This window comes from Ammodytes marinus (genome assembly GCF_949987685.1).
Source record: "Ammodytes marinus genome assembly, chromosome: 10".
Classification (NCBI taxonomy): Eukaryota; Metazoa; Chordata; class Actinopteri; order Uranoscopiformes; family Ammodytidae; genus Ammodytes; species Ammodytes marinus.
Genome location: NC_137214.1, coordinates 7,117,734 through 7,130,479, shown reverse-complemented (window position 1 = coordinate 7,130,479; position 12,746 = coordinate 7,117,734). Strand labels below are relative to the sequence as shown.

Below are 12,746 nucleotides of genomic sequence, written 5' to 3'. Positions count from 1 at the left end.
GAAGCTTATACCCACCATTTGGTTTGGTGCAGGCTCCTAACAGGTTGACCACATTCAGATGGTTGCCAATGTGAATCAGTATCTTTAGCTCTGACATTAAGGCCTTATGCTCGCTGGCTGTGGCTCCATCTGTGAAACAAACACACACACACACACACACACACACACACACACACACACACACACACACACACACACACACACACACACACACACACACACACACACACACACACACACACACACACACACAAATTCATATCATTTATGTTTTAAATGTGTACACCTCGCATGCACATCACATCACTTGTTGATTGTTGTCTGTGTTCTCATTTCCAATTTAGTTTGGTATTAAATTGTATTATAAATCTAATGTATTTGATCTGCTTAAAGTGGCTTTTGTCACTTATCAGGCCGCCACTGTCAATAAGAACTTGTTCTCAATATATTGCCTGTATGAATCAAGGTGAAATAATACATTCAAAAAAGTTTAGCTTGCTCTGATCAACAGCAACCACTTCTAATGCATTGTTGGCTTCTTAGAAAAGCTACCTGCAAAACTCCCATTAGGGAATACATATTCAGCACACACACACCAAAGCAAATCTCACCCTTCAGCATCTTGACAGCCACCGTGTCTAAACTGTTGCTCTTGCTGATGCCGTAGATGGAGGCCTCGATTACTTTTCCGAAGGCGCCGTGACCTAAAACCTTTCCTGTGTTTGGGAGAACCAACAGAAAAGGGAACAAAACAACAGAATATTCATGCTCCATGCTCATTGATCTATGCTAGGCCGGGTTTATAGTCTCTCAGGAATACACAAACAGTTGTTGCAGGGGGCTGGCAGTTGCAAAAAATAAAACGTAAATTAAACTGGCTTCCTTATAGACAACCAGGCGGGGAGGATTTACATTCTGAATTGCAGCACTTTGGGAAAACAAGTATTCCCATACGTTGCTGTGTGAGTGTGGGGGGGGGGGGGGGGGAGAGGGGGGAGCTGTGCTGGGAATGAATGAGCACATATTTCACATTAGCAGCACTTTGCCCCGACTGGCCGCCATCCAAACTCCATGCCATTAAGGATTTTGGAAATGGAAAACTAATTCAGTTTCATCCATCTATCTGCTCTCGACACGCCTTGCCTGTGTATTTTTTCCCACACACACACAAACACACACACGCACACATGCAAACACACACACACACACACACACACACGTTTGTACGACTATGCTTGTGAGAACATTCATTGACATAATGCATTCCTTATACCCCCTTGCCCTTACCATAACAATCATATTGAAATGTCTCACCCCATCCCTTACACTATACCTGCACCTTAAAACATAGTGTTAACACTCAAACAGCTCCTTTAAATGCCTTTTCCCAAAGCGAGAACCGGCCAAAATGTCCTAACTTTACAAAAATGTCCTCACTTTTATGGTTTTTAACTCAAATTGGTTCTCACAGAAATAGTTGAACGAGTTCACACACACACTAACACACACACACACACACACACACACACACACACACACACACACACACACACACACACACGCACACACACACACTTCTCGATTGCTCACCCAATCGGAGGCGGTCTCTGGAGATCTCCCATTGTGAGGAGTCATAGGGCAGGTATTCACACTGCTCATCCAGAGGCACCTCCCCCGGGTCCATGATGATGGACAGATAGCCCGTCTTTATGTCTGCTGGGTTGACCTGAGGTTCACACACAGAGAAAGAGCTTAACGTAAGAGGTAATAGGTGTCAGGCAGGTAAAATGCATTAGAACTCAGACTCAACAACAAAAGCAACACAAGTAGAGATAGAAGGAAAACCAATTATATATATATAATTATATATTATATATTGCTAGCATGTCAACACGGATATGTGTTCTGAATATTCAACGGTTCAAGTTTTTTTATATGACAGTGATGCATTGTGAATCGCTGCTCTGCAAAGGTGAGAGGGGCTCAAATATGTGACCAGCCTCCTAAAGAATAAGCTTGTTTTAAAAAGTGTACTCAGCTTTTGGTTGTCATGCACCAAATCTCTGGAACAAAATCCCAGAAAACTTGAGGTCTGCTGAAACTCTCAGCTCTTTTAAATCAAGTCTGAAGACTTTTTTGTTTCCATTTTAACCTGTAATTTCAAAATGTTCTATTTCTATTTATTCGCTTTTAAATGTTTTATTTCTATTAATTCGCTTTTCTAATGTGTATCATGTATTTTAATCTTGCCCCTGTAAAGCACTTTGAATGGCCTTGCGTCTGAATTGTGCTATATAAATAAACTTGCCTTGCCTTGCCTTACTCTTTCCCAGCAGGTAACAGTAACTCTATAAACAGGTAAAACAAACACACACACATGCACACACGCACGCACACACACACACACACACACACACACACACACACACACACACACACACACACACACACACACACACACACACACACACACACACACACACACACACACACACACACACACACACACACACTGACCCGCTTGACGTTGCAGAAGATGATGATGAGTAAGGCCCAGAAGAACACAGCAATGACTCCAGTCCCGATGAGGATCACTATCTCCACATTGGCCCTGTCACTAGAACCTATAATGGAAATAGAGAAATAAAAAGTCAGGTTTAGAGTGTGTCTGTGTTTAAGACCAGACACTGCAGGTGAAGAGGGTGACATTTTTAACTTGTAGATGTCATCATACAACGTTGCCAGTTGATTACAGTTGATTCAGAAAGTTTGAATAAATATGCAAATTTGGCAACATCAAACTAAACGTGCGTTAATTTTTTAACTCTTTCAAAACTAAACATCTTAGAAGTTGGACGAAGCCAGAGATAAAAATCTTGATTGAATTTGTACAACATAATAGTTTAAAAGGTTTTTACAGAACATATTTTGGCATACATCCTTTGTTCATTTTATAAATCTAAGAATAGTATGTAGGGGAGAGTGGCCTAAGTTGTGCATTTTGGAAGTTGTGCCACCCCTTGTTTCTAGAAAACCATGGAAGAAATTGGAAATGTGACCACATATTTAAGAAGAGCCATCCATTTGACTCATCCTGTAAAGAAGGGAGACACAAGGAATAAGATATAAGCACATTTAAGCTCAAAAAACTGTGTCTTGCCTTTCAAAGTAAAATTTCCATGATCAAGGTTTTTTGATTATTGTGTCTGAACAATTATAGACAAGTTTGAAAACATTTGACACATGTTTTAGTGCTTTGGTATGCTACATTTTGAGTCTATACAGTTAGCACGATGTCAGCCCTAAATTGCTGCATCATGCTTATTATCCAAATTTCTGGGATTGGGGTGATTTGTGCCAAAGGGCCTAGGTGAGTTATAAGTAAGTAAGTAAGTAAGTAAGTAAGTAAGTAAGTAAGTAAGTAAGTAAGTAAGTAAGTAAGTAAGTAAGTAAAATGTATTTATAAAAGCACATTTATGACAGTTTGCACTGTCCAAAGTGCTGTACATAGTGCATTCAGTAGGTAAACAATGAAGGTAAAATAACAATAACCTAAATAAAAGACGTAAAGCCCATACATCCACATAAACACAGATAGTAGTGCAGAGGTAAGATAATTAATGGGGAGGAAACACCAGGGTGTACATATGGGTTTTGAGCCTTGATTTAAAGGCAGAAATGTAGGGGGAATCACATTTGTCAGGTGGCAGTTGGTTCCACAAGCACGGAGCAACTAGTGCAAAGTACATTTCTGAGAGTTGTGCCAGTGGCATGGCTGTATACGCTACTCACCAAAAGAAAGTGATTGTCTACAGTAGCTCAGAAGAGAGTGACATCTCAATTCCACATAACGACACCACTGATGAGAGTTCAGATGGCCAGAAAGATGATGATGGTGACTTTGTCATTGTGAGCCTTGCAGGTAAAACCATTAGATCTGCTAGGCCTTGTTTAAGAAAATTGTCCTTCAATCTTTGTCAACTATTTACTTTATTTTCTTTAAATACACCTTAAATAAGTGATTGTCTAATGGATTTGTCTTGCATTACAGTTTATGAGATATATAGCAATGGCACAATTTACCCCATGGTATTCTCTCCAACCGCACAACTTACACCACACCGGGGGCAAGTTGTGCAACAAGACAACTTTTTTTTCCGAAAGCTATATTTCTTCAACAGTTTATTCCAGATCCAATGTTTTTATTGCCAGGGATGCACAACACCCTGAAATATATGTACATATTTGAGTTGGAGACTTTACTGTCAAGGCCTTACTTTAAAGTCACTTTGAGTGAAAAGTTGCACAACTTAGGCCACTCTCCCCTACAGGTCTTAAAAAGGCACATTTCAAAAAGAAAATGTGTTATAAATCAGTCCATTAACATAAGAACAAATCCTTCGCTAATAACCTCCAGAATAGTGCTTGAAATTATGTAAGTTCTTTAGAAGTTGAAATTTATGGTACAAAGTATTGAACTCATGTTGAGACAAAATCCATTTAAGATAGTTGGATAGGAAAAGACACAAACAGGCAAGGTATAGTCAAATGAACACCTTAATATACATTTTGGACCTTTTATAGAAAAATAATGAATTAAAGGAAAATAACGGTGTCTCAGCTCCCTATGATGGCAGTACTCTTAATCACCTCTAGGGGGTGCTATATATCAAACTATCAGTCCTGGCTTTGATGCGATCTCCTCGAAAAATAAATCTTTAAATTTCATCAATATGCTAAACAGCCATTAACTTAACTTCAACACTCATAATGAGAACACTTCTTGCAACTACATAAAGTTATTCACTCTGAGTACTAAACACCTGAGCGGTCACAGTGCCTCTGATTGTATTGTGGGGAGCTGAACATACCAAAAGAAGAAAAAAGAAGATGTCAAAGGTGAACTACTTAATTCCAGAGTAGACCTGTGTATAGTTTGGGTGTGAAGTTTGAAGCTCGAGGGGCAATAGTGATTGCAGGCCTGAGTGCACTTAAAAAAAAAAAAGCATGTCAGCCGTAGTGGGAGAGCGCAGGGGGATTCAGGTGTGACTGTGGTGGTACTGAACAGATTTTGTACATGTGTGTAAAGATGTTTGTGTGTGTGTGTGTGTGTGTGTGTGAGGTTGTGTGTGTGTGGTTGAATGTGGGTGTGTGTGTGTGTGTAGCTGAATGTTTGTGTGTGTGACTGTGTGTGTGTTTGCATGTATCTGTGTGTGTTTGCGCGACTCAGTGTGTGTGTGTGTGTGTGTGTGTGTGTGTGTGTGTGTGTGTGTGTGTGTGTGTGTGTGTGTGTGTGTGTGTGTGTGCGTTTGTGCGCTCGTCTGTGTGTGTTTGTGATTGTGTGCCTGTGTGTGTGTGTGTGTGTGTGTGTGTGTGTGTGGCCTTGTCTCACCGATGACCCACACAGAGGCAGAGGAGTGCACACAGCCCCGCTGGTTGCAGGCGGTGCAGGTGTAGAGGCCGGCGTCCTCCTCCCTCACTCTCTGGATACTCAGCGTGCGGTTAGCGTCATGCAGCTGGACCCCTGTGAGCACAGCACCCAATGGTTAGTGACACTTCCCTTACATATCATACAATCAACCACTTTTTCAACTGTATTTTTCTTGAATTCTTGTCACATCCCATGGATCAAAGAGCCCACTATATATTTATAAACCCCCCTAGCACCATGTGAGGACCAGCCACATGCCCCGGCCGCCCCCCTATATGTGAACCCACTGCCACTCAAACCACGTCGTACTGAGCAGCACTCACCCACTCTCACCCTCACATGTAATTCTAGTGTTAAGAACAGAAGCTTGCTGAGAAAATTAATTAGCCGTGACTATTATTATATATTGTACATGTTAGTGTGTGTGTGTGTGTGTGTGTGTGTGTGTGTGCGTGCGCGCGCACGCGCGCGTGTGTGTGTGTGTGTGTGTGTGTGTGGCTGGGTCGATGTGCACATGAGCATTGTCACTGGTTGTGTGTGACACAGTATGGGAGTGTGGGTGGGCTGGTGGGTGGTTGTGTGTCTGTGTGCGTGTGTGTGTGTGTGCGTGTGTGCGTGTGTATGTGCGTGTGTGTGTGCGTGTGTGTGTGCATGTGTGTGTGTGTTTGGCGTATTTGTGCCAACGGTGGTTTTCAACGGCAGGGTTTCCATTTATCACGCTGGAAGGTGCAACAAGGGCAAGAAAAACACAAAAAAAACAACATCTGTCAAAATGTGTCGGCGTCTGATTCATGGGGGAGTCAGCGATTCTGTAGAATGCTTGTTGTCCCACTCAGCAACATGCTTGTTTACAGAGGCTGGGCTTCGTATTAACACCAGGTGTTCTTTCAGAGGACACACAGCACGGACAGGTAGCGGATCATGAGGAGATATTCACTGATTATTGACAAAAAAGTGATTTGGACAAAAATACATTCTCCAGAATCACTGACTGACTACCAATAGAATATTAACCAGGCTTAATGTTACAGCTCTGTTTTAGTCCAATGTGAAGCCAGAATTAAGCGACTCATGCTGGGAAGTCACTTAAACGGACTTATGCGAAGTGAACAAAAGAGACCCAAATGCGCTGACTTTATGAGCAAACCGTTTGTGTGTGGGTCGGCATGTACTCTTGTATTTGTATTTCTGGGTGGGCGTCTGCACTGCACTGCGCTGCTGCTGTTGTGTAAGCCGTTGTAGGTGTGTGTTTGTGTGTGTGTGTGTGTTTCGCGCGCGCGTGTGTGTGTGTGTGTGTGTGTGTGTGTTGTTGTTGACAAACCTGACATTTGGTGCAGCGGCAGGTTGTCTTTGAACCAGGAGAGGCGGGGGAGAGGGCGGCCCTCCACCTCACACTCCATCCTCAGGGACTCTGTCACATTCACTGTCTGGTTGGTCAGGCTGCGCTTGTACCGCGGAGCCTCCAGGGCTACAGGGACAGAGGGAAGGGTCAAGAGAGGGAGGGAGAGACGGAGAGAGATGTGGAGAGAGAGAGAGAGAGACGGAGAGAGGGAGATATGAAGAGAGAGGGAGGGAGAGGGAGGGAGAGATATGGAGAGAAAGAGAGACAGAGAGAGAGAGGGAGAGATATGAAGAGAGAGGGAGGGAGAGATATGGAGAGAGAGAGACAGGGAGAGAGAGGGACAGAGAGAGATATGACGAGAGAGAGAGGGAGCGACAGAGAGAGAAATCAAGGCTTTTGACTTGCCTGTGCATTGATGTGAACAGTGCAATATGAACCCGAGGACTGCAAAAAAGTGTATGGGGGGGTCTCTCTCATGAGATGAAAAGAAAAAGGTCAAAAGTCAATAAATCCCATTAATATCTCCATCTGTCCACTAGGCACTGAGCACAAGATTACCCAACATGAATGAAGCATGAAGTTTTTGTTGCTGTTGTGTGTTGTGCAGCCCTGCAGTGTCCGGGCTCTGCTTTCTGTCATTCTGCTTATTGATGTTAGGCAAACCGCTCGTCCTCTCATCTTTCTGTGTGTGTGTGGATGTGGGTATCGGGCTGCGTGGGCACTTCTCTTTGTGTGTGTGTGTATTTTAAAGCCTCCCAGCATATCAACAACATCCCTACTGAGAGCAGAGTGTTTCCGCAGACACGGGTTGAGCATTCTCTCTATAATTAACTGTTGTTCCATCAGTGTGTGTGTGTGTGTGTGTGTGTGTGTGTGTGTGTGTGTGTGTGTGTATGTGTGTATGTGTGTGTGCGCGTATGTGTGTGCGTGTGTGTCTGTTTGTGATAAATAGGGTTCATGCACACGGAGGTCCTTCATATGCATTTTCTAGTGAATGAGTGAGTGACTTTATGTGTGTGTGTCCATTATGTACTGTATGTCTATGTGTGTGTGTGTATTTGTGTGTGTGTGTGTGTGTGTGTGTGTGTGTGTGTGTGTGTGTCTGTGTGAGCTCTCTCTTCTCTCATCTCTTTCTCACCTTTGACAGAGATGTACCTGAAGAGACACTGTTTCTCCCCTCCGCGCCGGCTCTGAGCCAGGCAGACGTAGTGGCCCTCGTGGTGCAGCTGCAGGGCCTGGATAGTGTAGTCCAGGACCCAGCTGTTGGAGGGCTGCCTGAAGGAGAGCTGTGCCTCCAGGGTGTGAGCGTAGAGGTGAAGGCTCCTACAGTCCACCTCCTGGGGCTCTCCCCTCTGCTGCCTGAGGGCCACCGGGTCCAGACGGTACCACTGCAGCTGCTCGTAGGTGTAGTTATCAGCACTGCAGCACAGGGACACGCTCTCCTGCTCCAGGGGGTTCTCAGAGGGCCGCACCTCCACACTGAAGCCCTCGGGGATGGCTAAGGGAGAGAGAGAGACAGAGAGAGAGAGAGAGAGAGAGAGAGAGAGAGAGAGACAGAGACAGAGACAGAGACAGAGACAGAGACAGAGAGAGAGACAGTGAGAGAGAGACAGAGACAGAGACAGAGACACAGAGACACAGAGAGAGAGAGAGAGAGAGAGAGAGACAGCGAGAGAGAGAGAGAGAGAGAGAGACAGAGAGAGAGACAGAGACAGTGAGAGAGAGAGAGAGAGATTGTTTTATTTTATTCCCATGTTAATTGAAAACCTGTAAAATAAAGTTGTTATTCTTGTCCATATCATTTTATATATTAGATATTATTATGCACCTCTGTCTGTTATGCTAGTGTGTTATATTAACATATTGTTCTGACGTTCCCTTTGGTCGTAATATATGATATTTGTAACACTGTAATGCTTTGGCAACACTGTTTGTTGACAACAATAGTCAATGCCAATAAAGCTTTTTGATTTTGAATTTGAATTTGAGGGAGAGAGAGACAGAGAGAGAGGGATGAAATGGGGCAGAGACGGGAATGACATGCAGCGAATGACCAAGGGAGGACTGAGAGTCTCATTGGGGGGGAGACGACTTTAACCACTACACCACAAGCGCCCTATGGAAATGATTCCTTAAATGCATACAAAACTGCCAATTTACTGATATAATACATCTTACCAGCAAAGCTTCCACTTCTAAAGCAACCTACCGGAACTGAAACATGACAGATTTCTACTTTAATGCTCCAATGCTGAGAGCACTACCAAGTCCCTTCACCTCCATGGTGATGAGGGGAAGGGAGAAACTTCGATATAATATTCTAAACTTTGACAAATTAAACCAGAAATGTGCACTGTTATATGTACCACTAGAGGGGATTTGGAGGGGAGCAAACCCTTAAAGGTGAAGTAGGCGATTTATTTATGTTAATATTCGTGTTAAATCGCTCTTTATTCATACAGCGATCTCTTATATAGTGTGCGTGTTTCATAAAGCCGATCTCTCAGTCACTCGCTGTGCATGTAATCGAAAAATAAACTTTTCGGGGATCCCACTACTGATAACCAATCGGAAGAGAGAACGCTACAAACTGGCACCCGTATCACTGCAGGTGCACGTGCAGAGCGACAGATGGGTGAATGTGAATGTGTATGCGCCTACAATGGCGGAGCAGGTAAAAATCCTTCCCAATGTCTGTTTTGATGGTTTTTATCATGTTGTATCACACTTATGGATCTGAGATGATGCTAGATAACTCGCTGCTTGAAAACCGCAGTGCATTAATGTGGTGACGTGGGGACGAGGGAGGGGACTTCTAACTGTAGTCACTGACAGGAAGATAGCTAAACTGACCATTCCGCTTACTGAACCTTAAAATGATTCCGTGTTCTCTGTAATACTCACTGGTGACATAGAAGTAGATGAGCCGCTCGTCTTTGCCCACTTTGTTCTCAGCCGAACACTTGTACATGACGGAGACACTGGCGTTGCGAATCTGAAGCCTGCTGACTATCTGTGAGGTGAGAGAGAGGAAGGCGAATTACACTTTATCTTTCATCTGAGTGGGGGGGGGGGGGGAGAAATACAACACTTTCAAAGAGAGAAATCCAGTGAGCTGTCATGTCATTAGCTGGTGAACTGACACGAAGCAGTGTTCTGTGTCTGCACTCGACAGGGCCAACGAGAGGCACTCAGGTGAGACGGAAAGAGAAAAAACTAAAAGATGTTTGCGTGCGGTGTATATGTGAATGGGAGTGTTTTTTTCGGTGTGCACTCATGCAGTCATTTCCTCTCACGATGGAGGGTTTGTGAATGTACAGGCATGAGTGTGTGTGTGTGTGTGTGTGTGTGTGTGTGTGTGTGTGTGTGTGTGTGTGTGTGTGTGTGTGTATGAGCATTGTGAAGCCTTTCCATAGTGTGTGTGTGGATGTGTTTAGAACCCAGTCCCTCTAACAGGAAGTCTGCAGAGGAAGACGGCTCTAAATATTTTTTTTGCCGTGGAAATGGTTTTGTCTTGATTGACAAATTGGGTCGCGGAGCTCAGAATTTAGGATGCTTACATAAAAAAAATACATAATGCCAGGTCATGGATAAGTCCACTTACGTAAATCTCCTATTGTGTGGGTTATGGTCCTTATCATACTGGTGCAATCGGCCTTATATAAATTGCCATTCTTTAATCATATAGTCATAATCTAAAGTTTCATAAATTATTTCGAAACGAATTAAAATCAATAACTTCATACCATCTAACCAATTCAGACATGTTCTCTTCAACCTGCTAAACACTTCTTGTAATTGTTTTAAATAACCTGACATGTATTTTAAATCAAGTCTTTTCAAATGCAGCAATTTTACATCACTCAGTGCGTTTACATGCAGACTTATAATCAGATAACTAAACGAATAAGACCTCAACAGGACTTTTAAACTGCATGTAAACACCTTTATCCGATCTACTTTGGACACAAATCGGCACAATAACGGACAAGAGAAGTCGGATAAGAACACCTAGATAATTCGTTCATTGTCGGCTTTCTCTCTGCATGTATACAGGGATCGGATTTCGCATATCGGACTTCTCGTTCTGTGCTTGTGTGCCTGCGCGTGATAGGCTACACCATGGGTTATTGACGGAAGAGAAGCGGACGTGGCTCTAAAACCACTTGTTGAAAGCATGGTTGAAAGGGCTACAGCGCCACCTAGCATAGTGGAGACAGCCATGCATCGGACATTTATCCGATTTCTGAAAGGCCATGTATACTCAGACAAGTGACACGGTCCGTTCGAGTGTCTTGTTCGATATATGTGATAATCCAATCTAGTTGTGCCATGGAAACGCACTGACTGTCTTCTTTTCATTGTCCAATTGTTTAATCAATTAAATGATTCCAATACGTTTTAGGGCTTTTTAGTAAGAAAAAATGTCAATGTTGTTATATTAAATGTTTCAATGGTTTTGTCTCTCTTTTTATCAACTTTACTTTACTTTACTTTGTTGATTCTACTCTGTTGATTCTAAACGTTGCATTGTTTTTTTGTGTTGTTGTTTTACTTTACTGATTTTGTTATTTTTCTCAAATATAAATCAAGATTGAATAAATTCATGAAAAAGGTATACATGTGGCAGTCTCAGTGGAAAACAGCAGCATGAGACAAACCTTCTGTCGTCCGTCCACCACCTCCACACTGTCCACGGCCTCCATTTCATTCATAGCGTGTTCCCCGCTGATGTCCTGCCAGTTCTGACAGTCTGAGACGCGGTCGCTCCGGCCCTTCCTGTCTCGACGGACCCTGGAGAGACAGACAGGCAGGCAGGCAGTCAGACAGACAAACAGACAGAAAGAATGACAGGCAGACAGATAGGCAGTCAGATAGTCAGACAGACAGACAGACAGACAGGCAGACAGATAGGCAGACAAACAGACAGAAAGAATGACAGGCAGGGAGATAGGCAGTCAGATAGTCAGACAGACAGCCAGACAGGCAGTCAGATAGTCAGACAGACAGCCAGTCAGGCAGACAGATAGTCAGACAGACAGACAGGCACACAGATAGGCAGTCAGATAGTCAGAAAGTCAGACAGGCAGACAGACAGACAGACAGACAGACAGACAGACAGACAGACAGACAGACAGACAGACAGACAGACGCTCATGACATGTCTCCTCTCATTGATGTGCACAGAGTGGGCAGTGCACATCAAACCAGACATCCTGGGTTGATTTTCACAAGTCTTTCTTCTCTCCCACACAATGTATTGCATTTTCAGATCAGAAAAATCATGAGCGTGCGTGCTAGTCTCGCAAAGCCAGACCAAACTACAGCAAGTAGTATGACGTGCGTGCTAACCCAAAGCCCAGGCAATCACTGTGTATGTCCAATAGCATTGACTGGAAAAACTATGATATTAATTTGTGTTATGAAGTTCCATAGTGTGAACAACATGGCAGACCTAATGAAATATGAAATTGATTTTCCTCCCACAGGCATTGCTCCAATGTTCAATACTAATTATAACAATTATACAATAATCGTGATGATTTTCAATTAAACTCTCTTCACAGTGTGCAAGCAGTACATGATGAATAAATCATTATATTTATTATATATATATACAGTGCTGCTTGAAAGTATGCGAACCGCTTGAGCCTTTTGGAATTTTATATATTTTAACCATCATTAATTCATTTTTATCAATACCAGTATTTTTTATATGAAATAACAGATGTTTGTTCATCAATTCAACATGTTTCTTTTCCAGAAATCAATTGTTAAAACAGATAAAACAAATTATTTGACAAATGTTGTATGTGCAAAAGTTTGTGAACCCCTAAGTTGGAGAACATTGCATTGATTACATTGCATACATTCACTTCTTCCTGGAGACTTTTCCATAATTCTGTAATACAGCTACATTTGAGGGGATTTGATGGTTCTAAATTATTCTACATATGTTTACGTTTTTTATGC

At 42.9% G+C, this 12,746-nt stretch overlaps 1 protein-coding gene across 1 annotated transcript in view; it reads right to left on the bottom strand.

The window, feature by feature from the left end:
* The window catches only part of flt4 (fms related receptor tyrosine kinase 4), a 63,143-nt gene that overhangs the window by 13,402 nt on the left and 36,995 nt on the right, over nucleotides 1-12,746 (bottom strand). Inside the window, exons 11-19 of the mRNA XM_080035049.1 lie at nucleotides 11,435-11,567; nucleotides 9,678-9,786; nucleotides 7,912-8,271; nucleotides 6,753-6,899; nucleotides 5,393-5,524; nucleotides 2,518-2,624; nucleotides 1,591-1,726; nucleotides 612-716; nucleotides 16-129 (exon numbers count right to left, since the gene is read on the bottom strand). Of these exons, the coding sequence (XP_079891175.1) occupies nucleotides 16-129; nucleotides 612-716; nucleotides 1,591-1,726; nucleotides 2,518-2,624; nucleotides 5,393-5,524; nucleotides 6,753-6,899; nucleotides 7,912-8,271; nucleotides 9,678-9,786; nucleotides 11,435-11,567 (1,343 nt within the window). The remainder of the gene's footprint in view (nucleotides 1-15; nucleotides 130-611; nucleotides 717-1,590; nucleotides 1,727-2,517; nucleotides 2,625-5,392; nucleotides 5,525-6,752; nucleotides 6,900-7,911; nucleotides 8,272-9,677; nucleotides 9,787-11,434; nucleotides 11,568-12,746) is intronic.